At 42.5% G+C, this 26,460-nt stretch overlaps 1 protein-coding gene across 1 annotated transcript in view; it reads right to left on the bottom strand.

Annotated features, from left to right (window-relative positions):
• The window catches only part of RFC1 (replication factor C subunit 1), a gene marked incomplete at both ends in the record, with an annotated part of 74,392 nt that overhangs the window by 13,487 nt on the left and 34,445 nt on the right, over positions 1-26,460 (bottom strand). The window contains 9 exons of the mRNA XM_080697255.1: positions 535-649; positions 2,885-2,994; positions 4,074-4,470; positions 7,337-7,441; positions 8,608-8,787; positions 15,905-16,012; positions 19,469-19,749; positions 22,089-22,176; positions 25,176-25,253. Of these exons, the coding sequence (XP_080553381.1) occupies positions 535-649; positions 2,885-2,994; positions 4,074-4,470; positions 7,337-7,441; positions 8,608-8,787; positions 15,905-16,012; positions 19,469-19,749; positions 22,089-22,176; positions 25,176-25,253 (1,462 nt within the window). The remainder of the gene's footprint in view (positions 1-534; positions 650-2,884; positions 2,995-4,073; positions 4,471-7,336; positions 7,442-8,607; positions 8,788-15,904; positions 16,013-19,468; positions 19,750-22,088; positions 22,177-25,175; positions 25,254-26,460) is intronic.

The following is a 26,460-nucleotide window of genomic DNA, read 5'->3' as shown; positions in this document are numbered from 1 at the left end:
GCCCTACTTTATGTTTTATTTTGAAACAGGGTCTCACTAAGTTGCTGAGGCTGGCCTCAAACCTGTGATGCTCCTGTCTCAGCCTCCCGAGTACTGGGATTATAAAGTGGGTGCTACCACACGTGACAGACTTCTCTCTTTCATTCTTCAAAGACTGTCAAATACCATCCTTTTGCCGATAGCCTACCCACAGCCCCAACACGATTTCCCCTGCATCCGCAGGCCCTGTTACTCCACCCATCACACCATATTATATTTCTTTTCCTTCCTTCTTTACAGAATTGCCCTGAATCCTTTAAAATCACACGCCATGCACAGAGGTGGAGGTACACGCTTCGATCACATCCTCAACCTCCATGCCTAACGAGGGCAACCACTGCCCTGTACGAGTTATCAAGCCAGAGGCCTTTCTCACTTTCTTGACAGCCCCAAGATTTAGCAAGGTGCCTGCCACATAGCAGTCTTCAATACTAGTGACAGAACACTGAATTACTTTTCTCTTATACAACAAAAACAGTTTGCAAAGCCACATACTTGAGTAAAAGCCTTTGATGCTGGTGTTATTCAGGGATTCAGCAACAACCGCCTTCAAGCTGTTCTTGCTCCGCGTGTCACTTGCATTTAGTTCCACATAGCTGTACCCCAATTCCTAATCAAACAATGGAAATCATTATTATCATAATGCAAATTAACGCCCCTCCCACAAAAAACAGGTAAGAGTACAAACACATCACATAAAGAACCATGGGTAAGAAATAGAAGGTATGATACTAACAGACCATAAGTTTAGCATGACTCAAAATATTAGAAAAATTTTAAATACCACCTACATACATGCAGCACACACACATAAACACAAGTTGGGTCCTAAAACCACAGTTGGTATATCACTAATCTGGAAGAATACATTTGGACAAGAAATTTTGTAAAGCCTGTTTCTTAAATGTCCTAAAAAATTTAAATGTAATAACCCCAAGAATTCAATCAGACAGAGAATTGTGTGCATGTGCGCACACGCACGTATTCTACTGGAAATGGAACAGAGGCATTCTACGACCACGCTACACCCCAGCCTTATTTTATTTTTTTGTTTGGAAACAGAGTCTCACTAGGTCGATGAGAGTCTCACAACTTGTTGAGGCTGTCCTTGAACTCCTAAGATTCTCGTGTCTCAGCCTCCCAACTACTGGAATTATAGTACACCACCATGCCTAGCTTTTTGAAAATTAATCTATTATAAAATAACAAAAATACCCCTTCAATATAAATTATAAAATTAAATCATTCTTTGTCAGATTATCCCAGCAGACAATTTTCCTCTCTAACCAGTAAAAATTCAAGTTACAATACTGATCAGCTTTAAAAATTACCAAGAAAAGCAATGATAATAAGAAAGGGGAAGAGTTGTGTTCATAAATGTAGGAATTAGGAAAAAAATCCTTTGGTTTTTAATGCTTTAAAAACTGTAAAAAGTGCCGGGCGTGGTGGCGCACGCTTGTAATCCCCGCGCTTGGGAGGCAGAGACAGGAGGATCGCGCAGGTTCGAAGCCAGCAAGCGCGCTGGCTTAGGAGACCCTGTTTCCAAATAAAAATGTTAAAATAGGTCTGGGAGTGTAGCCCGGAAGTAGAAGGGCTTCCAGGAACCCCAGTACCACCAAAAAAAAAAAAACAAAACTGTGAAAAGTGTAAAAAATTATATTTACATTTTATGCTCTCATCCATACAACAAATATAAAAAGAAATCATGAGGTTATGAATCAAAGAATTGGGAATTTCAGCAATAATTATTTATTATTTATTTATTATTATTTATTTATTTATTTTTGGTGGTACTGAAGGTGGAACCCAGGGGCCTTCTACCTCTGGGCTACACTCTCAGACCTATTTTATATTTTATTTGGAAACAGGGTCTCACCAAGTTTCAGAGAGCCTCATTAAGTAGCTGAGGCTGGTTTCAAACCTATGCAATCCTCCTGTCTCAGCCTCCCAAGCACAGGGATTACAAGCATGTGCCACCACGCCCGGCTCAGCAATAAACTTATAATCCCTTGTTATTTTTTTCTTTCTTTTCTTTTCTTTTCTTTTCTTTTCTTTTCTTTCTTTGTGTGTGTGTGTGTGTGTGTGTGTGTGTGTGTGTGTGTGTGTGTGTGTTACTGGGGATTGAAGCCAAGGGCATTCTACTTCTGATGTACGCCCCCAGCCCCATTTTCTTTTGAAACAAGGTCTCACTAAGTGTGGAGAGCCCAAGTTCTGGGGCTGGCAGTGGGCCTCTCAAGCCACTGTGCCAGCAGCACTTCTTCAGCTTTCAACTGCATGCCATTCTGGCTACGGTGACGAAAGCTTGCACCGCCCTACTCCATCCTGACCAGACAAGAACTGGCCCTTTCCCAGCATATCCACTCCGTATACACTACCTGCAATAGTCAGCTACTGGCTATCCTGGTTCAATCAAATTCCACAGTACGGCAGTGCTAGTGTCCATACAGCCCTTATTTTACTTAGTAATGGCCCCAAAGGGCAGGGACAGTGATGCAAAAAGGCACCAGGGCACAAAACACAGAGAACAGAGTAACTGCACAGTACGGCAAAGCTGCAGGGCAAAGTGAAAATCAAAGTACACATAAGATTCTCACCACCTGCAACTTTAATCCACCAGGAGTCTTGGGATGTACCCTCCAGAGGTAGGGGGAACAAATGGTATAATAACCAATATTTTTTAAATTCTGAAAATACAGCAGAACCAAAGCAAGCTCTACTAAAAGTGTGATTTCAGAAAAGCATACACAGCAGGTGCATATATACACACTCGCTCGCACACGACACTTAACCCCCACGCGTAACCACTGAGGTTACCTTCCCAACTGCACTACAATAGCACACCCACCTGACACACCAGAGAGGCCGTGGTGGTTTTGCCAACACCTGGGGGGCCGGAGAGCAGCGCTGCCTTAAAACTAGAGCCGTCATCTTTGCCAGCTACTTTACCAAATTTTGCTGCCAGGGAAAAAATAAGTTCCACAGTGTTAACCTGGATAATCTCCTAGCAATTCAGGAATGGCAAGAGTAACGGTACGTACACTGCCCACAGAGAGCATTCATCCAGTTTATTTCTAAATTTGAAGGGCTTTTGGTTTTGTTTTATTTTGGTAGTACTGGGGATTAAACCCAGGGGTATTCTACCTCTGAGCTACACCCCCAGCCCTATTTTTTATTCATTATTTTCAAACAGGGTCTAAATTCCTAAAATCCTCACTAAGTAGCTAAGGTTGGTTACAAACTTGCAATAGTCCTGTCTCAGCCTCCCAAGTACTGGGATTACAAAGTATACTACCACGCTCAGCTGCAGAATATGTTTCTACAAATTATGTTTCCAGAGCACTGAGTAAAATCCTATACCCTATCTCATCTCTACCAAAAAAAATAATACAATGAATTCACTTTCAACTTCAATATGAACAATTTTATGTGTTTTCTTCCTACAAAATCCCAGGTCAGCCAGGCATGGTGGTGCATGCAGTACTGACATTTGTGATCTGAGTTCACTCTGATATTAAATATATTCTGGCCTTTCATTTTCCATGACAAATACATGGTGAACAAGTAGAGAAACTAGAGAAGTGCAGGCCTGTCAGGCTTACCCAAAGCAAAGCGTACATCTGAAGAGCAGGACTTCAGACACCTCAGCCACCCGTGCACCTTGCCCCTAGCGCTCACAATCTTCACACCTTCTCTTTCCCACCCACATCTACCGCTCCCTTCACACAGCGCTCTCCTACTCGGCTCCAAGTCTGAGCATAGCTGCCCCTTTCTCCACAGGTGAGAGCACACATCCTCACTCCTGACCCCACCTCCATCTGGGCTGCACCCTACCCTCACCCCTCAACAGTGCTTGGCACTTTACTGGCTGGTTCCTACCTCTTCCCTACCCTCTGTGAGCTCCTGAGAGGGACCACGACAGTACGTCACCTAGGACAGCCCCAAGCTTGCTGAATGAACCAACCATTAGCCTTTCGCCTACTGACCAATTATGTGTCGAGAAACACCCACAAAAACGAGTGAGGTTGTACAATCACCATGTTTTTTCTCTTCGGGAGAACTCTTGTGCCAGTTTCGGAGCCAGCGGAGCAGTTTATTGGCACAGCTCTGATCACCTTGCTGTCCAATTATGGTCTTGAGAGAAGTCGGCTTGTATTTATCCACCCAGAGCAAACTTTCCACTTTGTCTTCACTGCTGTCACCAGCCAAATCAGCAGCTGTGCTGTCACCGCCCATCTCTGGAGCCGACTCTTTGAAGTCCAGGCCTCTCCGAGGCACAGCAATTTCCTCTTTTATTGCCTTTGCAGAACCATCTCTTTTAGGAGTTATCCTGCTCTTCTTAGATTCTGATTCCTTTTGGTTTGGGCTAACTTTTCTTTTTCCTTGGTTATTTTTTTGGGGTGTTCTCTCCAACTTGGACTTTTCTTTCTTCATCTTAAAAAGTAGAAAAATGAGAGAAAAAGAAGCCAGATAAGACCAAGAGAATTTCCATCCTGATAAATGTACTCCAGAGGGCAATCTGAGATGTCTAGGTGAGCTACTAAAGCCTCGGATCATCTCGTAACAATGAACCTGCCATTTGTGGCAATCACCGCTTTCCAAGCTTTATAAAAATTAACAACAAACACACTGAAAAGTAAGAACACATTGTTTCTTTAAATAATAAACACTCAGCCGGACGTGGTGGCGCACGCTTGTAATCCCCGCGCTTGGGAGGCTGAGACAGGAGGATCGCGCAGGTTCAAAGCCAGCCGCACGCGCTGGCTTAGGAGACCCTGTTTCCAAATAAAAATATAAAAATAGGTCTGGGAGTGTAGCCCAGAGGTAGAAGGGCTTCCAGGAACCCCAGTACCACCAAAAAAAATAATAATAATAAACACTCCAATTTCACTCTGAAAAAACAGGATAATAAAGTTTGACTAGTTAAAATTAATGCCTCCACAAAACCTTGTTTACTAAGGTTCACAGCAACATTATATTATGAAATATATGCATTATAGACAAAAGATGAAAATAACCCAAATATCCATTAACTGATGTGCAGATAAACAAAATGCAATATGCATTCATACAATGGAAGAGTATTCCCCAAATAAAAAGAGAAGTATTAATACATGCTATGATATAGGTGAATCTTTTTTGTGTGTGGAACTGAGAGTGGAATCCAGGGGCCTTCTACCTGTGGGCTACACTCCCAGACCTATTTTATATTTTACTTGGAAAGAGGGTCCTCACTAAGTAGCTGAGAGCCTCACTAAGTAGCTGAGGCTGTCTTCTCACTGTGATCTTCTGTCAGCCTCCCAAGTCCTGGGATTACAAGTGTGTACCACCACACCTAGCCATCATCTTCACCAAGTAATCAACCAAGACATGTCAACATATATACAAATGATGAACTGGGAAAGACACAAGACTAACCCTATAGTATTCCTACCAAAAATGCATAATCTAGGTCCGATCACAAAAAGCATCAACAAACCCAAAGTTGAGAAACATTCTACAAAAATAAGTGACCAGTATTGATCAAAAGTGTCAAGGGAGGCCGGGCGTGGTGGCGCATACTTGTAATCCCCGCGCTTGGGAGGCGGAGACAGGAGGATCGCGCAGGTTCGAAGCCAGTCGCGTGTGCTGGTTTAGGAGACCCTGTTTCCAAATAAAAATGTAAAAATAGGTCTGGGAGTGTAGCCCGGAAGTAGAAGGGCTTCCAGGAACCCCAGTACCACCAAAATTAAAAAAAAAAAGTGTCAAGGGAAAGCCAGGTGTTCGTGATGCATGCTTGTAACCCCAGCATTTGGGAGGCTGACAGAAGATCACAGTGAGAAGACAGCCTCAGCTACTTAGTGAGGCCCTTTGCAACTCAGTGAGACCCTATTTCAAAATAAAAAATAATTAAAAATAGGGCTGAGGGTATAGCTCAGAGGTAAAATGCTCCCGGGTTCCATTCCCAGTACCGCAAAAAAAAAAAAAAAAAAAAAAAAAAAGTGTCAAGGGAAAGCCAGGTGCAGTAGAGCGCGTCTGTAATCCCTACTACTGTACTTAGGAGGCTGAGGCAAGAGTGTCGATGACTCTAGGCCAGCCTGGGCAACTTAGCAAGAACTTGTCTCAACATAAAGTCTAGAAAAGAGCTGAGATATAATTCAATGGTAGAACACTCTTGGGTTCAATTGTGTGTGTGTGTGTGTGTGTGTGTGTGTGTGTGTGTGTGTGTACACACATGTACACACATATATACATATAAAGTGTTGCGGTCAAAAGAAATCAAGGAAAGACTCAAGAAAAAACTAAAGTTGGCACAACTCAATGTAGCATGGGATCCTAGAACAGAAAAGGACAACAGAAGCAATCCCTGCCAAGTTCGACTAATTTGTGTAGTTTAGCTAACAATGTGACACCACATTAATTTCTGGTTTTTAACAACTTTACTGTGGTATGTAATTCAAATAGTCCCATAGGGCTGTTCTAGGCAGAATAAACTGGGGACATTAACCTGGGGGTGCTGGCATTCCTGTGTCCTGTGCATGGAAAAGGCAGGTGCAATGTTGGAATGAATGAGGTTAACACTAATAGAAGCAGAGGGACAGACAATGAAAGGTTTCTGAAAGCACTGCAGTCTCTGGACCCCAGAGTTGCTAGACAAGACCTGATGTATATGAGTCAACATATTTTCCCCTTTTTCTAAAGCCAGTATAGGTTGGGTTTAAAGCCCTAACATATGGAAATATACCAAGTGATAGATGCATGTATGAATGAATATACCACTTTCAATCACACTATAATATATAATTACAGAGCATCAATAAAAGCATCAGGCCAGGAGTGGTGGCGCACGCTTGTAATCCCAGCATTTGGGAGGCTGAGACAGGGGATCACAGTTCGCAGACAGCCTCAGTTACTCAGTGAGGCCCTCTGCAACTCAGTGAGACTCTGTTTCAAACAAAAAGGACTAAAAAATAGGGCTGAGGGTATAGCTTAGAGGTATAATGCCCCTGGGTTCCATCCTCAGTACCACAAAAATAAACAAATAAAAAATGAAAAAATAAAATCAGGCTCAGAGTATGTGTAGGTTCAGAGGTAGAAAGCCACTGGACTCAATCCCCAGTACAAAGGGGAGGGGGAGGTTAGGAAATAAAGCAAAGGCAACAACCTGAAGCAGAGTCTGCGGGTCAAGAGGAAATGAGTTCATCTGTGGCAGAGGAGGCAGTTAATCTTTTAGCCAATGGACCTGTATCCATTCAAGATACGTCTTCATGAAACAGTTTTCATAATCATCTTAAATAAGAAAAGCTCATTTCATACAAACCTCGGCTTCAACTGCTATTTCATACTTGGACTTCTTGCCTGGCATAGTTCGAATCAAATCCAACAGGCCATCTTCATCAATAATTTTTGTTCCCAAGGCTGCTGCCTGTTAATTAAAATTGCAATTCATCAAAACTGCATCCTAACTATTCCTCTATGTGAGGAAGGAAATCATTTTGAGGTCAATTATATTAATAGGATAAAAAAAACACATCTGTATGTTAGCACTGGAAATTTTAAGAAAGCAAATATAAACATTCACTGAAAAAGTACCACTGAAAAGGAAGAAAATGAGAGTCCCTAAAAGTGGTGCAGCAGCAGCTGAAGCAACATATCACTACTTTTGCGGATTGCTTGGCTTTTCCTCCACAGAAAGGGGGAAAGCCCCCAGGTCCTGCGCCGGGCTCTTCACACCCTCTCCCACCTCTGACTCCTACAGCAGGTGTTTCTTGCCACCTTCTTCCCAGCTCACAGAACTCCAATGGCTGCAGCCCCTGAACAATAAAGTGCGACTGGTCTACAGCAATCAGAAGTCCTGCTCCTCCCACCCTCCCTCACACTCTGCGTCAGGCCCAGGAGGCGTGGGAGCAATCCTATGGGAGGTGTTTCTGGGGAAAGGCTTGTCAGGCCAGTCACAGCTATTATGACATCTTGCCGCCGCCCCTTTTCCTGCCATACATATGCTACCTTGCAGCCACAGACGACAGCTGAGGACTAAAGCTAGCGCCTAGAGGACGACAGGCACGGGGACAGGATGGCCTGCTACATCACTGCGCTGCACAGCCTCTTGGAACCTGCCTAGCTCTGCGGTTCTTACTAGTTGAGGAATATAAGCAGCAGTCTGTTTAAACCACAGTCAGTCAGGGATTCTGTTACTTGGAACTAAACATAATCCTAACTGACAGACTTGTTTCTTCTCTTAGAGCTTCCAGTAAAAATATTTAAGATGGAGTACACAGCAACATATATAAAAGTTCTTAGGACTAGGAAAAAAAAAACACTGCATTTGTTTCTATCTTAAAACAAAAAAGACTAGAAAATGCTAAAAAAAAAAAAAAAAAAAAAATTCAAATGAACAAGAACTCTGCCTTTGAGTGGAAAACCCAGATCTGGGGTCAAAATCAGTAACGCTGACATGGAAAATAAATAATGGAGGAATGCCACTTCTTTTCCTTTTTCTCCCTTTCCTTGACTGTGTAAGGGGCATTTACTACAATGGTCACTTCTGGAGCACGCAAGCGGCTGCCGCTGTGAGCACACTGCACAACCCACCTTGTCGCTCTTAGACTGTCCACTATCACGACCCATGACGAGGTAGTTCGTTTTCTTGCTGACATTTCCTGTTACTTTTCCCCCATAACGTTCAATTAGAGACTTGGCTTCATCTCGTTCAATGGACTCCAACACGCCTGTGATCACAAATATAAGGCCTTCCAAGCAATTTTCAGCTCCCTAAAAACCAAAATGTTCAAGAGGAAAAGAAATTACATGGTAGCTTTCCAAAGAAATATTTGGCAACAAAACTGCAGCAAGTTGATTTTTCTCCCTTGACATCATAAATAACCTCAGCATGAAAAATTGGCTGGAAATGTACAGCAAATAAGCAGAACCTGAAACTAAACCCAGGAAATGCTTATGCAGCTAGCATTTAATAAACTTAGAGAAAGAGCAATGAGAGACAAAGGCGAAGCTTATCAGCATTACCCATTCATACAATTTTCCTGAGTCCTTTCTCTATTTAAGCTAGTTAAGTAGTTGTATAACTTTAAGTAAACAACCAAATGCAATTCACTCCATAAATTCTTGCTTTTGCTAAAAAGGGAAAGTTTTTATTTGAAAAATCTTAGCAGGTTTGAGCCCTGCCCTTCGCTCAGCTACACTAGATCAGTAAACTAATCAACTGGGAGGAACTTACAGGCAAGGTCATCTTATCCCTTGACTGGAAAGATAATAATCCAAGAGATGCTAGCCAAAGAGAAGTGGTGGTGGTGAAGACATACCATAACTGCAAGTGCACCTTACAGACTCTATTTTTGGAATAGATTGATAAAACTACATGGCCAAGTAAAATGAAAATTATACATGACATACCAAGTGATGTATTACTTTTTTTTTTTTTTTTTTTTTTTTTACAGTAATGGGGATGGAACCCAAGGGCATTCCACCTCTGATACTAGGGACTGGTACTAGGGATTGAATCTAGGGGCATTCCATGTCTGAGCTACACCCCCCAGCCCTATTTTTTATTCTTTATTTTAAAAAAGGGTTTCACTGAGTTGCAGTACCTCATTAAGTAGTAGCTGAGGCTGTTGGCAAACTGCAATCCTATCTCAGCCTCCCAAATGCTGTGATTACAAGTGTGCATCACCACGCTCAGCTTGTATTACTCTTTAATAGAGAATTAACATCAATAGAGTTAAAAAAAAAAAAAGATTGGAAAAGAAGCTAAACAAAATCATGGTGGTGTACTCTTGTAATCCCAGCACTTGGGAGGCTGAGACAGGAGTATCACATAGGTTCAAAGCCAGCCTCAGCTACTTAGTGAGGCTCTCAGCAACTTAGTAAAACCCTGTTTCCAAATAAAGTATAAAATAGGTCTGGGAGTAGAACCCGGAGGTAGAAAAGCCCCTGGGTTCCACCCCCAGTACCTCTAAAAACTGACCCAAAATAAGGTCAATCTCTTCCCCCATCCAGGTGAAGAACCGTGTGTGTGTGTGTGTGTGTGTGTGTGTGTGTGTGTGTGTGTGTGTGTGCGCGCGCGCGCACAGGCGCGCACATTGAACCCAGGGGCATTCTATCACCAAGGTACACTCCCAGCCCTATTTTTAATTCTTTATTTTGAAATAAGGTCCCACTAAGTTGCAGAGGGCCTCACTAAGTAGATGAGGCTGGCTGCAAACCATGATCCCCTATGTCAGCCTCCTAAGTACTGAGATTACAAGAGCATACCACCACACTCAGCAAGAATCTCTCTTAGAAGACAAACAGGAGCAAGCATGGTGGCGAACACCTCTGATCCCAAGACTTGGGAAGCTGAGATAGGATGATAGCAAGTTCAAGGACAGCCTCAGCAAGTAGTGAGACTTTCATCAACCTAGTGAGGCTCTAAAAAAAAAAAAAAAACACAGAGCTAGGGATGTAGCTCAGACATGGAATGCCCCTAGATTCAATCCCTAGTACCACACACACAAAAAAATTTTTAATTAAAAACCAAGGTGGAGGTGTAGCTCAGAGGTAGAATGCCCCTGAGTTCAATCTTTAGTACCACAAAAAAGAGGAGAGGGAAGAGGAGGAGAAGGGGGGGAGGGGGAGGAGGAAGAGACAAAGACGACCATGACAAAGAAAAATAGCTATGAATGTGTTTGAAGAGAAAAAGTTTTATTAACAACACCTCAATCAAGATCTCTTCAAGCCAGGCGTGGCGGCCCACACTTGTAATCTCCGTGCTTGGGAGGCTGAGACAGGAGGATCCCACAGAATTGAAGCCAGCCTCAACTACTTAGTGAGGCTCTCAGCAACTTAGTGAGACCCTGTTTCCAAATAAAGTATAAAATAGGTTTGGAAGTATAACCCAGAGGTAGAAAAACCCCTGGGTTCCACCTTCAGTACCACACACACAAAAAAAGATCCCTTCAAACTCTACAGGTTCTAGGATGGACATAATCCACTATAACACCACAGGTACATAAACCCTTCTTGACAGATTCAAAAATCACTCTGGAATGCTCCACATTTAAGCCCCTCCACTTGAGTGATTCCCACCATGACTCTCTGAGCATCTTTTTGCTTATGCAACCTCAGCCCTCCCAGTGTCCTCCCAACACGCCCTCCACAGCCTTGCTGCCCCTGAAATCCACTGTCCTAAGAACACCACACGGCCCCCAGTCCTCTCAAGGGTTTCACTATGCAGCAGAGTTTGGATCAACAGGTTGGACCTTCCTCCCCGGGCCTCCCCCACTATACCATCCTCCCTCACCTTCTTAGGGGAGCTATTAATCTCCATATGTATTATGTATACCAAGCAAGATGAAAATCAAATTCATATACATCATATATATAACTATCCCTCCCGCCAGCCTTAAAAAGGCTCACAGTTCCCCCTTAAATCTCACTTTTCATTTCTACCCTAAAAGTCTTCACTCTTTCCGTCTTCACAACCACACTTCAAAACGCCCTCCCTGCGCGCTGAGACCTGTCTCATGTCACTAACTATAACACACAGTTTTCAGTCTCCTCTCTCTCGTAATCTTAACAACATAACAGACTTGACCACTCAAACATTTTAAAAATACTCTCTGGCTGCCAAGCACGGTGATGCATACATGTAATCCTAGTATTTGGGAGGGTGAGACAGGAGGATAGCAGATTCAAGGCCAGCCTCAGATACTTAGCAAGGCCCTCCACAACTTAGTGAGACCCTGTTTCAAAAATAAAAATAAAAAGGCCGGGCATGGTGGCGCACGCTTGTAATCCCAGCACTGGGGAGGCTGAGACAGGAGGATCGCGGTTCGCAGACAGCCTCAGCTACTTAGTGAGGCCCTTTGCAACTCAGTGAGACCTTGTTTCAAAATAAAGAATAAAAAATAGGGCTGGGGGTGTAGCTCAGAAGTAGAATGCCCCTGGGTTCCATCCCCAGTAGTTGGGGGGAAAAAAAAAAAAAAAAGGTCTGGTGTAGCTCAGAGATAAAATGCCCCTAGGTTTAATTCCCATAACCTCCACCAAAAAAAAACCTCTCTTGCCTTTGCTCACTACAAACCCTTAACAGACTTCTTTCTTACATTTGTTCCTGTTTCTCAGTCTCCTTTTCACCCTCCTCTGTTGAGATGTAGCTGGAACAAGGCCCTCTTCCCCTGTCACGTGACAGTAAATCCTCTGAATCTAACCTGCATGCTGTTAATACTCAAGCTTACATCCAGTCTTTACATCTGTTCTCAGCTACACAAACACATTCCTACTTCAACACTTGGCTGCCCAGCATCTCCACAAGAACAGACACACCCGTGCATGTGAGACATAGCTGGCCAGCAGTGAACTCTTCACCGTCTCTCCAAAGCAGCTCTGCCTCCAGGGTCACCGGTGTTCGCCCAGCTGCTCCTGGCACCACCAGATCACCCCCGTCACCCTCGATCCTCATCGTTCCCCACTCAGAAGTGTCGCCAAGTCCTGCAGGTTCCCTCTCCATGAAAACCTCTTCTTTCCCCAGCACCTGCACTGTTCTTGTCTGTGTGGTGCTGGGGTGGAAAGCGGGCTTTATACCTCAAGGCTCTAGCCTCAGCTCCATTTTTTTTTTTCTTAATTTGGAAAGTTGCTGAGGCTGACTGCTAACCTGCGAGCCACCAGCCCCAACAAGTCCTATCACCTCTGACCAACTCCACACTGCCCTTCCTGGCTTCTCCTTCCTCGTCACCACAGCCTACGTGTAGCAGCCAGAGTGGATCTCATATATGCAAATATGGCCATGTTATTCCTCCACTTAACTCCCTTTCTGACTCGAGCATCATGGCAATTGCACATGACCGGAATCCTAGTACTTCAGAAGCTGAAAAAGGGTAGCACGCCAGACCCCTGGAGAAACCGGGCCCAGTAAGACCCTGGATCCCGGGCCGGACCATGCATAGCATGCCAGACCCCTGGAGACACCGGGCCCAGTAAGACCCTGGGTCCCGGGCAGGGGTCAGGCGGGGCACGCCGGACCCCGGAACAGCCGGGGCCCGGGTCGCAGGACTCTGGGCCCCAGGCAGAGTAGTGTGGAGCATACTGGACCCATGGGGAAACCTGGCCAGGTCACAGTTCTACTGAGTGCCTGATCCCACTACCTCCTCAAACCACACATACTGTCTTCTCTTATTAAAAAAATAAAAAAGAAAAGGAAAAGGAAAAGGAAAAGGAAAAGAAAAAGAAAAAGAAAAAGAAAAAGAAAAAGAAAAAGAAAAAGAAAAAAGAAAAATATTGGAGAGGGGTTAAGAAGGCCGTGGCGGATGCCAGGATACTGGAGATGCAGACAAAACTTAATCCAAATGAACTGGAACTTATGGAAAAATTCCCCGTGAAGGACTGCTGTTTCTCTATATTGTTAAGAATCTTGGACATCACCTGTAAGGAGAGAGTTTAGAGGAGACCAAAGAGAAAGGCGGTGTTGAAAGCGGTCTCCGCAATGGCGGTGGAGACTTGTATTCAGGAGAAGCAGAAATCGGATCCTACCAACCTTATTTTTTTGGAGAAATTACACCAAATGTCGAATGCTACCGTCGCGCATGCTTAGGAACACTGGACAACATTCAGAGTGAAAAAAAAGCTTGGGAAAGATTTGAAATGGTGGAGGCAGTTGGCAATGGCAGTGGCCAGTACTCAGGGGAAGCAGAGAGCTGATGTACCTGGAACCTTTGAAATAATAACCCCAGAGGCAGAATGCTACCACCACGCACCCTCGAGAATGTGGGACAATTGGTTGGGCGAATAGGGTGCTCGGATTGGAGAATGCCGAGGGGTGAGGCTGGCGACGGACACAGCAAAGGTGGGATTGGAGCCTGCCGTGAGACAAGTCCAGTGCTGGAGCCTCCAAGGCCGGGATTGGAGCCTGCCGAGGGGTTAGGCCGGTGCGGGGACCAGCGAGGCTGGGATCAGAGCCCGCCATGAGGCAAGGCCGGTGCTGGGGCCTCCGAGGCCGGAATTGCAGCCTGCCGAGGGGTTAGGCCGGTGTGGGGGCCAGCGAGGCCAGAATCGAGGCCTCCCATTAGGCAAGGCTGCTGCTTGAGCCAGCAAGGTCTGGAACAGTCCACCGGGTAGCCAGGCCACTACTGGGGCCGTTAAGAGTGGGATCGGTACTTGCAACGCGGCATGCACAGAGAAATATCGCAGAAAATAAAAACCAGATGCTTCCCCTAATCAGCAATAACTAGGAGGAAAGGGGTAACAGGAAGTGGTCGAGCTATAGAAAGGACCCTATAGTAAAGCAATTAAGGTAACCAATCAGAGGGTATGGAATAGGGGAGGATGGAACCTCTTTAAAATGCAGGAGGTACATAAACAAATGTATCAAAGTTAATCACCAAACAAGCATGGGATTGAGGGAGGGGGAGGGAATGGGATGGGGGCTGGATGAGGGCTAATTGGATGATGTGTGCTTGTATATCCTCTCAAGTCTTGTATTCCAATGTGATATATGATTACAATGCCCCAATTTAAAAAATAAAAAAAGCAGCTGAAAAAGAAAAATCGCAGGTTAGAGGCCAGCCTCAGCAACATACTAAGACCCTCAGCAAGTTGAAAGACACTGTTTTGAAATAAAAAATAAAAAGGGCTGGAATTAACCCTGAGATAGAATGCGCCTGGGTTCAATCCCCAGTACTTTTTTTCAGTACTAGGGATTGGCGTTCTACCTCCAAGCTATACCCCCAGCCCTATTTTATTTCAAAACAGGGCCTCAATAACTTGCTGAGGACCTCTTTGCTAGTTGCTGAGGCTGGCCTTGAACCTGTGATCCTCCTGCCTCAACATTCCAAGTACTGGGACCACCACACCTGGCTAATCCTCAGTACTTAAAATTTCTCTTCTTAACCGAGCGTGGTGGCGCACGCTTGTAATCCCCGCGCTCGGGAGGCAGAAACAGGAGGATCACGCAGATTCGAAGCCAGCCTCGCTGGCTTAAGAGACCCTCCTCAAATAAAAATATTAAAAAAATATATAGCCGGGCGTGGTGGCGCACGCTTGTAATCCCCGCGCTTGGGAGGCAGAGACAGGAGGATCGCGCAGGTTCGAAGCCAGCCGCACGCGCTGGCTTAGGAGACCCTGTTTCCAAATAAAAATGTAAAAATAGGTCTGGGAGTGTAGCCCAGAGGTAGAAGGGCTTCCAGGAACCCCAGTACCACCAAAAAAAAAAAAATATATATATATATATATGGTCTGGGAGTGTAGCCCAGAGGTAGAAGGGTTTATAGGAACCCCAGTACCATAAAAAAAAAAAATCAAATTTCTCTTCTTAGGCAGAAGTCTGAAGCATTAGGCCCCACAAGATATAGCCTTTTAATCTCTTCAGCCCTTCTCATTCCCTGGTCACTTTTCTTTTAGTTCCTTAAACACCCCACACAAAATATCCCCCTTCAAGGCATCACACATTCTGGCCCCTCTAATCAGATCACCACACCATCACAGCCCCTTCATAGAATCCCAGTCATCCAGAAAGCCCCATTTAAATGTCACTCCTTCTGCATATCCCACCCAGCACAGAGTTCCTGTTATACTAGGAGCGCCCTGGATTTCCATTACAAGTAAACAGCAACATATTTAAGGTCTTTTCTTAAGCCATTGGTGCCATGAAGGCAAAGGGCATCAGCCTTGTTACTGGTGTAGTCTCAAGAGCCCAGCCCTTCTAGAGCTACATGTTATTAAGAAAACGTTTCTAAGCATCAAACATTGGTTCATAATGTGAATAAATATCCCCCAAATCACAAAATGGTGACTGAGACTTGCCTGTTGTTACTTATTCTCTGCTGCTGCAAACATAGTGAATACACCCAGGACCCAGAGGCCAAAGTCCTCACAGAATGGCTGGCTCACTCAGTACTCTTACCTTTGGTATTTCTTTGGAGCCCAGAGCTTTGGGACCTTCTCGATTTAAGTAGCTTCGATAAGCCTGATAATTCGTGCGTTTCTTTTCAGAATCTTCTGGACTTCCAGACTTGGGGAGTGGGAAAGGAAATTGAAAAAAGTCATGCAGAATTCATGTGAAATTAAAAATTCGTACCTAGAAACAAACATTAAAGTCACTACTGTTTGTCCTGGAATTAACAGCTGAGCAATACTCCCCAGCTTCACAGAATGCCTGGCTTACAAACACCCCACACCAGCCCTCTAGAACCATCCTACTCCAAAGGCACGTACCTCAGGGGAGACTGGGGGCATAACCCAAACTGCCAGCTCCAAGTAAAGAAAGGAAATCAGTGTTTTATTTTAGAAATGTATGTAAATTTTAAATTCTATTTCATGATAAACTCATGCTCATTTTAACAGAAAAATAAATTTCTCCACAAGTCAATCTGATTACCCAGGAAGATATCCTACAGCCTCGATCACCCCTAAAACTAGCCTATGCTCCCAGCGCGTACGTGGCAGCCAGCAAAGACCGGGCGGGCTTCATCTCCAAGGGTACATTCTCCGGGCACCCTTTGTCTTCTGTGTTTACTCCCTACAGTTCTAGCTTTCTCAGACCATCTTTAGTCTAAGTATAGCTCAGAAAATCCTGGGGAAACTCTCCAAACTCCATATCCGCAGGCCCAATTCCAGGTTTCTGGTTGAAAGATACAAGATATGGCTAAGACGTGCATATGGGAGCTTGGGGGATGGGATTCCTATATAATTCTGGAACCATTACAAAACAGTCTCTATTGTTACTTCCCCACTTTCTATTTTACATTAACTAATAAGCAACCCCAAATTCCTTTGAGAATAAAAATATATATATATATTCTATATAGCCGGGCGTGGTGGCGCACGCTTGTAATCCCCGTGCTTGGGAGGCGGAGACAGGAGGATCGCGCAGGTTCAAAGCCAGCCGCACTGGCTTAAGAGACCCTGTTTCCAAATAAAAATATATTTAAAAAAAAATAGGTCTGGGAGTGTAGCCCAGAGGTAGAAGGGCTTCCAGGAACCTCAGTACCACCAAATACATATATATATATATATTATATATATATTTCTATATAAACAAGGAGTTAACCAATAAAATAGGCTGGTTTGGCTATATTATAAATTAAATTAGCCTTTTGGAGCTGGATGAGACAGCTCATGCACTTGGGAGGCTGAGACAGGAGGATCCCAGGTTCAAGGCTAGCCTCAGAAACTTAGAGACACTCAGAGGTAGAATATCCCTGGATATAGTCCCTGATACCAAACAAACAGACATTAGCCACTATGGGCTGGTCCTAGAATCTAACCCTACTTTTTAAAAACGGCTCTTAGCCGGGCGTGGTGGGGCATGCTTGTAATCCCTGTGCTTGGGAGGCTGAGACAGGAGGATCATGCAGGTTCAAAGCCAGCCTCACTGTCTTAAGAGACCCTGTTTCCAAATAAAATATAAAATAGGTCTAGGAGTGTAGCCCAGAGGTAGAAGGGTTCCATCCCCAGTACCACCAAAAAAAAAAAAAACAAAAAACAAAAAAACAAATAAAATAGGTCTGGGAATGTAGCTCGGAGGTAGAAGGGCTTCCAGGAACCCCAGTACCAACTAAATAAAAAAATAAATAAACAAACAAATAAATAAAATAAAAATAAAAATGGCTCTTATAAGCTAGTATACATTTATAATATAGCAGACCTTATTAAAATATAGCTACCCACACCATATTTTTAACAAGCTTCAAAAGGGAGAGTCTAATACATATAAACACAGAAAAGTCACTCATTTATAACACTGATTCTATGGGGAGAAAATCTGAAACATAAACAACTTATAAAATAACTTTGAAGCATACCCATTTACTAAATCAGAATTATCTGCCTGAGATCAACTGAATTTATTATTAGACTTTCATGTTCCCAAAACTACTTAAATAAAAGTTCTCTGAGTTATTTCTATTCTAACTTTGGAAACTACAATGATGAGTTAACAGTATCATGTAAAAATTTCCTATTTCATAAAAATAGACATCCTCTGTAAACCAAACATGTGCCTGAAGAAAAACATTTATCTACCAGATAAGTATTTAGTGAAGAAGAATCTGAGACCAAAAAGTTAACTGCTCCTTTAAGCATATTTATGAGCACTGCCCACAAACAACAGCATTTCACCATCATCACATCTCATGGTTCCGCACTAAAAAATAATGGTGATGAGCGCTTAAAATAGACAATATTTTGCTTTTAATGCTAAGTGCCTAGCATGAAAGAAGAGTGGTTTCTCATTATGAATCTAAAGTGGTTCCAAATTGGAGATTCAGAAAGACTGTTAGCCTCTCAATGTATCTGGAAACAAAGAAAACTTTTGAAAAGCATTCATTATTTCACCATTTCTTCCTCTGAAAACAACAGTTTCTCGACACAAAAGAAAAAGAAATAAAAATTCAGGACAAATCCAAATAAAATAAACTATAATAATACCATCTATAACTTCTGTAGGGCTATGTTCCAAGCACTGCTCTAGGTGGCTGCAGACATGAACTCATTAGGTCCTACTGTTCCCACTCTACCAAAGGAAACCTGAGCAGAGACAGGAAATAATGTTTTTACAACTTGAGTAATAGAAATAAATAGCTCAGCTGGGTGTGGTAGCACATGCCTGTAATCCTAGTACTTGGGAGGCTGAGATAGGAGGATCACAGATTTGAGGCCAGCCTCAACAATTTAGCAAGACCAACCCCAGCAATTTAGCGAGACCTTGTTGCAAAATAAAAATTTAAAAATAGGGCTGTGATATATCTTAGAAGTAGAACATCCTGGGTTCAATACCCAGTACCCAAAAACAAAAGAAAAACAGCCATCTCACGGGTACTGTGAAGGCTATGAGATACCGTATATCACATACTAGCAAAAGATCTGAAGTAAAAAAATAAATACTGGCTAATTTAGCTATATTAATAATCTATATTCTATAATAGCTTTAAAAAAGAAAGTATCTTCCAGGGTTCAAACTAAGGGCATGGCACACACTAGGTAAGCACTGTACCACAGACTATGCCCAGCCCTTCAAGAGCATCTTTTCTTTTGTTTTTTTTTTTTTTTTTTTTTTTTTTTGGTGGTACTGGGCATGAAACCCAGGGGCCTTCTAGCTCTTCTGGGCTACACTCCCACACCTATTTTTTATATTTTTATTTGGAAACAGGGTCTCTTAAGCCAGCGCGGCTGGCTTCGAACCTGCGCCATCCTCCTGTCTCCGCCTCCCAAGCGCGGGTATTACAAGCGTGCGTCACCACGCCCGGCTTTTCTTTTGTTTTATTTTAGCTGCAGAGGCTGTCCTGGTGCCCGGAATCCTCCTGGCTCAGCCTCCCAAGTCCTGAGATTACAGGCTTGTGCCATCACGCCTTCCTCCTAAACAATGCCTTAAAAGAACTATAATGTCAACGAAGTTGGAAATAAAACCTGAAACAATAAAACTCGGGTCAACAGCTAGCTCCAAATGTGTACTTTTCAGAACGCGTACCTCTTTTTTAGCTGGAGAACTCTTGGTTTTCTTAGGAGTTCTTTTTTCTGCTTTCGGCTCGCTGGAATTCTCTTTTCTTTTGGAGGCGGCAGGCTCGGCTTCTTTATGAGGACTGTGCGCTTTGGCTTTCCCGAGCGCCGGCCTGGGGCTGGCCTCTGGGGCAGAGCGCTCGGCGGGCCTGCGCGGTGATGGCCGCCAGCGCTGCTGTGGGTCTTCTGCACTTTCACACTTAGCTTGCTTATTAGGACTCCTGCTTGCATTTAAAAAATGTTCCGTTTTGACTAGGGAAAAAAAGATTATAATTGTTGCTTTTGGAAAATGATACCCAGTAGCAACATTTTTAATTTTCATCTTTCAACTATATGATCTTACGAGCACACAGTATCACATGATGATTTCAAAACATTGCTTTAATGTTAGCTTATATAGCAATTTACTTTATTTCATTAATTTATATATTTATTCTTTCTGTGTGTGGTACTGGGGATGGAACCCAGGGGCATCTGGGCCTTATCCTTTTATTTTGAAACAGGGTCTCATTAAGTTGTGGAGAGCCTCACTAAATTGCTGAGGCTAGCCCCAAACCTGTGATCCTCCTGTCTCAGCCTCCCAGGTACTGAGGTTATAAGCATGTGCCACCATATCCTGCTAGCACTTTTTTGGGGGGCAGGGGGGGTGTTGAACCCAGGGGCATTCTAGCTCTGAACCACACCCCCAGTCCTATATTTTATTCTTTAATTTGAAACAAAATCTCACTAAGTTGTGGGCCTCACTAAGCAGCTGAGGTGGTCCATCAAACTGGATCCTACAGTCTCGGCCTCCCAAGTACTGGGATTACAAGTGTGCACCACCATGCCCAGCTATTCTTTTAATTAAACATTTATGCCCCTTCTTTGCATAAATTCGAATTAAGAGATTTTTCTCTCATTTTAAATATAAATTATTCATTTATTGCTGTAATATTTTAAACAACATTTAAAGACATGGATTTCAGCCGAGCATGGTAGAACACACCTATAATCCCAGTACTTGGGAAGCCAAGACAGGAGGATTGCAGGTTCACAATCAGCCTCAGCAATTTAGCAATTCCCTCAGGAACTTAAGTGAGACCCTGTTTCAAATAAAAATTAAAATGGGGCCAAGGTATATCTAAGAGGTAGAATTCCCGTGGATTGAATCCCCAGTACAAGAAAGAAAGAAAGAAAGAAAGAAAGAAAGAAAGAAAGAAAGAAAGAAAGAAAGAAAGAAAGAAAGAAAGAAAGGTTTTCAAGCCAGAAGTATAGCACACAGCTGTAATCCCAGTATTTGGAAGACTGAGACAGGAAAATCCCAAGTTTTAGGGCAGTCTCAGCAACTTACAAGACCCTGTTTGAAAATTAAAAAACTAAAAAGAAAAAAAGGCTGGGGTGGCAGCTTGGAAGTAGATTCCCCCTGGGTTCAATCTCCAGTACCAAAAAGTACATATTTATTTCATTCCAGTGTGAAACCTGTACAGCGAAAACTTACAGACTAAAATAGGTCACAAAAATTCTGTGTTTATAATAAAGCCTAAAAGCCCCAAAACCCCAAAGTGTCAAGACTAAAGGTACTGTATAAATATATTTACATATAGGATTAAGACTATCTATACAATCAGCCCTCTATCTTTTGAGTACCATATATATGCATTCAAATACCCATAAATTTTTTTAAAGTTTTAATTGTGTCTGAATGGAACACAATTTTTTACTATTCTCTAAACAATACAGTATAACAACTATTTGCATAGTATTTCCATTGCATTAGGCAATCTAGAGATGAGTTAAAGTCTACAGGATGCTGTACACAGACCATAGCAAATTCCATGGATTTTACATAATGGACTTCAACATCTACAAATTTTGTTATCCACAGAGGTCCTGGAACCAATTCTCCATAGATAAGAAAGGAAGACTATACCAGTAGATGGTTCAATATCAGGACCATTAAGAAATAAACCCAAAAACAATCAGCAAAAGAATCTCAGATAACCTGGAAAAGTATAAGCCAACTCTATGAAACCTTCCTATGAAAAGCTCAAAGCATTTAATTTTTCATATACTGAATAAAGCCCACATGTTGCAACACACTTAGAAATTAACAAGAAACACAGGCCACAGTATGCTGCTCAGAGCACGGAGCAGATGGGCATTCTCCACAAAGCTAGCCCCGAAAAGGTTTCAAAGTACAGATGACTCCCAAGTTATGATGGCTCATATGACAATTTTTCAATTTACAGTGGTGCATTCGCTCGGCAGAAAGTGTACTTTGGATTTTTTCCCTCAAGCTACGGACAGGCAGTAGGACACTCCCTGCGGATGCTGGGCAGCAGCAGTGAGAGAGGCCACAGCACACTGCGTCGCTAAACTCTGGCAAGCAGCGCGCTGGGTGCATTAAACGCATTTGACTTATCTTCAACTTACAAGTTTATTGGAACATAATGCCATCGTTAAGTCTAGGAACATCTGCATCTAAGTATTTTATGAAATAATGTCCACCTAACAATGACAATTATCAAATAGAATATTTAAACAAAATGACCAAGACTTTCTCTAATGAATACAAATGCTTTATCCTACTTTCCTCTGCTGGTATCAATTACCTTTCTGAGGATATGTCTGTTTTTCTGCTTTACTTAAATTGGCTTGAACAGATGAAAATGTTTCTCCATCTTCAGTGTCCTTTCGGACCTAAACAAATTTAAAAAGTGTCAAATGCAACAAATAATTTTTAAAAAGTACTGACACAAAAATCTGTTGTTGAATTAAATTTTTAATTGTAAGTTCAAGGGTCACTTTCCAACTTAAAAGAGAGCACAATAAACTATCATTCATTCATCCACAAAATTTTCAGGGCAAATGAGGCATGTTTTATTACTTCATTTTACAGATAAGAAAACAGGCAAATGCTATAAAAACTGATGTATAAAACATTCCATTTCAGCTGGGTGTGGTGGCCACGCTCGTAACCCAGCATTTAGAAGGCTGGAGGAGCGCGGTTCGCAGGCAGCCAGCCCTCTGCAACTCAGTGAGACTCTGTTTCAAAATAAAGGGTACAGGGCTGGGGTGTAGTTCGGAGGTAGAATGCCCCTGGGCTCCATCCCAAGTAACACACACACACACACACACACACACACACACACACACACACACACACACCAAAAAAATAAAAATTTAAAAAATTTAAAAAATTAAATTCCATTTCATCCGAACTTGTCAAAATGGAAACAGAAGCCTACTTCTGCTTCTTTTATCTCAACTCTCAAACTGTTAGTGCTATGCAGTTAAAAACCAAAATGTAGCCCGGCGTGGTGGCGCACACTTGTAATCCCCGCACTTGGGAGGCAGAGACGGGAGGATTGCACAGGTTTGAAGCCAGCCTCGCTGGCTTAAGAGACCCTGTTTCCAAATAAAAAGTACAAAAATAGGTCTGGGAGTGTAGCCCGGAAGTAGATTACAGGAACCCCAGTACCACACACACACACACAAAAAAAACCAAAAAGACTAAAATGAAAACAAACTAAAGCTAGCTCAAATAAAAATAAAAGAGCACTTTATTTTTTTTTTTTTTTTGGCAGTATTGGGAGCGGGGCATTCTACCTCTGAATTACACTCAGCCATAATTTTACTCCTTACTCTGAAACAGGGCCTAAGTTGTCTCATTAAGTAGCTGAGGCTGACCTCAAACCTGTAACCCTCCTGTCTCAGTCTCCCAACTACTGGGATTACAAGCAAACAAGCAACCACCCCACCCGGCTAAGAGCACCTTCTTAAAAGAGAAAAAAGATGGATCCAGTCTCTTGACTGCTCCAGCAAAACTGCATAAATACAAAATGTCACAAAACTGGAGTGTGATACACAGTATTAATAATTATAATTTGAGTATCTTTAGATAGAGCAATTTTTTTCTGTTTTTTTCTTTCTTTTGTTTTTTTCTTCTCTACTGGGTATTGAACGCAGGGGCATTCTACGTCCAAGCTATACACCCAGCCCTATATATTATTATTATTTTTTAAACAGGGTCGCACTAAGCTGCAGAGGGCCTCACTAAGTAGCTAAGGCTGGTGGTGAACCTGTAATCCTCCTGCCTCAGCCTCCCCAGTACTGGGATTACAAACATGCAACACCACACCCAGATATAAAAATTTTTTTAAATAATCAAAGCCAGGCGTGGTGGCTCACGCTTGTAATCCCAGAATTCGGGAGGCTGAGACTAGAGGATCATGGTTCATGGACAGCCTCAGCTATTTAGTGAGGTCCTCCGCAACTCAGTGAGATCCTGTTTCAAAATAAAGAATAAAAAACAGGGCAGGGGGTGTAGCTCAGAGGTCAAATGCCCCTGGGTTCCATTCCCAGACCCACCAAAAAAAAAAAAAAAAAAAAAAAAAAAAAAAAAAATCAGATGTGAAATTTACAATGAGTATATGATTTATAAAAAAAAAAAAAAAAAAGCTAAGCAGACTGAAACCGAAAGACTACTGAGTTTGAGGATAACCTGACCAATATAATCCTGTTTATTCTTTTTTAAAAAATAATTGGGGGCTGAGTCAGGCGTGGTGGCGCATGCTTATAATCCCAGCATTCAGGAGGCTGAGACCTCCGAAACTTAGTGAGACCCTGTTTCAAAATAAAGAATAAAATATAGGGCAGGGGCTGTAGCTCAGAAGTTGAATGCCCCTGAGTTCCATCCCCAGACCTGCAAAAAAAATTTAATTTAATTTAAAAATGGGGGCTGGGGACATACTTGAGTGGTACAGTGCTTGCCTAGCGTGCACAGGGGCCCTGCCCTGAGTTCAGCTCCCAGCACAGAGAAATAAAAAATGCAAAAAACATAGTAACTCTTTTGTGATACTGCCTAATATAGATCTTAGTTACCTAATTAAAAATAGCAAAATTATGCTTGCTAACAAAACAGTAATTAAAATTTACTAAACCTGTACTCTATACACCCCCCCCCCCCAGCACTGGGCATGGAACCTAGGGGCATTCTATCTCCAAGATACACCCCCAGACCTATTTTTTTTATTCTTTATTTTGAAACAGGGTCTCACTGAGTTGCAAAGGGCCTCACTAAGTAGCTGAGGCTGGCCTTGAACCTAGATCCTCCTGTCTCAGCCTCGCAAATGCTGGGATTACAATTGTACGCTACCACACCCAGCCAACTTTTATAAGTATTATTCTCTAAGAGAATAAATAAGAACTCCCTGTGATAGTGTAGAAAAAGGTACCATTCACTGTTTGATTTAAAAAAAATTTTTTTTTGGTTTCTATTCTTTTAGAAAGAACATCTATTTCAATGCATGTCCCCCCATGAATTCCCCACATACGCACAGTATGGGGATTCTACCAGAGGCATTATTCTACCTCTGACCTACACCACACCAGCTCTTTTTGCAGTCTTTTTTATTTTTAAAACAGGGTCTCACTGAGTTGCAAAAGGCCTCACTAAGTAGCTGAGGCTGCCCACAAACCACGATCCTCCTGTCTCAACCTCCCAAATGCTAGGATTACAAACATGTGCCACCACACCCGGCTCCCCCAAGAAATATTTTTCTGAATTAAAATAATTTAGCTTCTTTCTGAAAGAGTTGCTCATGGTTCTACTTCCAGAGCCTAGAATATGCAGTTATGGAAAAGGAACACTGGCCTATACGGTGTATTCAGAATAAAAAGAGTCCGATAAATGTCACCTTTTTGGTCTTGGGTTCTTCATCCAACATAGCTAATGTTCTGGCAAATTCTTCATCTTCATGCAATTGCCTCTCCAACTGCAAAAAGCATCAACACAGTGAGATTCTTTTGCTCCTTTAGTACTGGGAAGATGTTAAATGTTTGTATATATACACAGAAGACTCCAGAAAAGCATTTCCTAGAAAATAACCATGACATTTTCCCAGTGGGGATTAACAATTCAAGTACCACAGGTTTGATTCACTAAGCCAGCACTTTCAACAAAATGAAATACATTTATGAACTAAATGCTTGTATGACCCCTGGTAAAGTGGCCTCACATTATTCAAACAAAGGAAAGGTCCTCAAAGTCCACCCAATCAAAAACAGTGACAAGGAGGAGGGCTGGAAGTTGGCATAAGTTTGATGAGGACACAGTAAGCAAGTTTTTTCCTGGTTATAGAATTAACTAACCAGACTAGGGGTATTGCTTAATCATAGAATACAAGTTTGGCATGAGGGAGGCCCTAAGTTCAAACCCCAGTACCAAAAAAGTATTAATAATAGGATTATAAGCAAGCATTACAATGACACATTAATACATCCTCTTTTACTGAATACTTCTTTAACATAACTACACATTTAATTGCTCAAAACAATGTACAAATCTTAAAAACCTTTATTTTTAGTTTTTTGGGTTTTGGGGGGTATTGGGGATGGAACCCAGGGCATTCTATCTCTGAGCTATACCCCCAGCCTTTTTTTCTTCACTTTAAATAGGGTCTCAATAAGTTGCAGAGGGCCTAAGTAGCTGAGGCAGTCGGTGAACCGTGATCCTCTTGTCTCCGCCTCCCAAGTGTGGCAAAAGTATTTAAGCCACCACACCAAGCCTAAAATCTTAATCATAGAAAGGTCCTACAAACTCTAAATCACTAGTAGCCTTGCAAGAATTTCTGGTGGAACTGTAAAGCAATTTTCCAAAATTTAATACTATGTAGTATGTTGCTAGAGAGGGGATTCTAGGGTGCTGCTGCTGCTGCTGTTATTATTATTATTACACTGGGTATTATTATTATTATACTGGGGGTTGAACCAAGGGATGTTCTACTTCTGAGCTAGACCCCCAGCATTATTTTATTTGAAACAGGGTCTCATTTACAGAGGACCTCACTAAGTTAATGAGGCTGTTCTCAAACCTGTGATCTTCCTGTCTCAGGCTCCCAAATAGTGGGATTACAATGCTATATATACCACTATGCCCAGCTGATTCTAGATATTTTAGAAGATAGAAGAAATTAAAATATT

Source organism: Muscardinus avellanarius, assembly GCF_963383645.1.
Source record: "Muscardinus avellanarius genome assembly, chromosome: 6".
Lineage (NCBI taxonomy): Eukaryota > Metazoa > Chordata > Mammalia > Rodentia > Gliridae > Muscardinus > Muscardinus avellanarius.
This window is presented reverse-complemented; position numbering and strand designations above follow the sequence as displayed.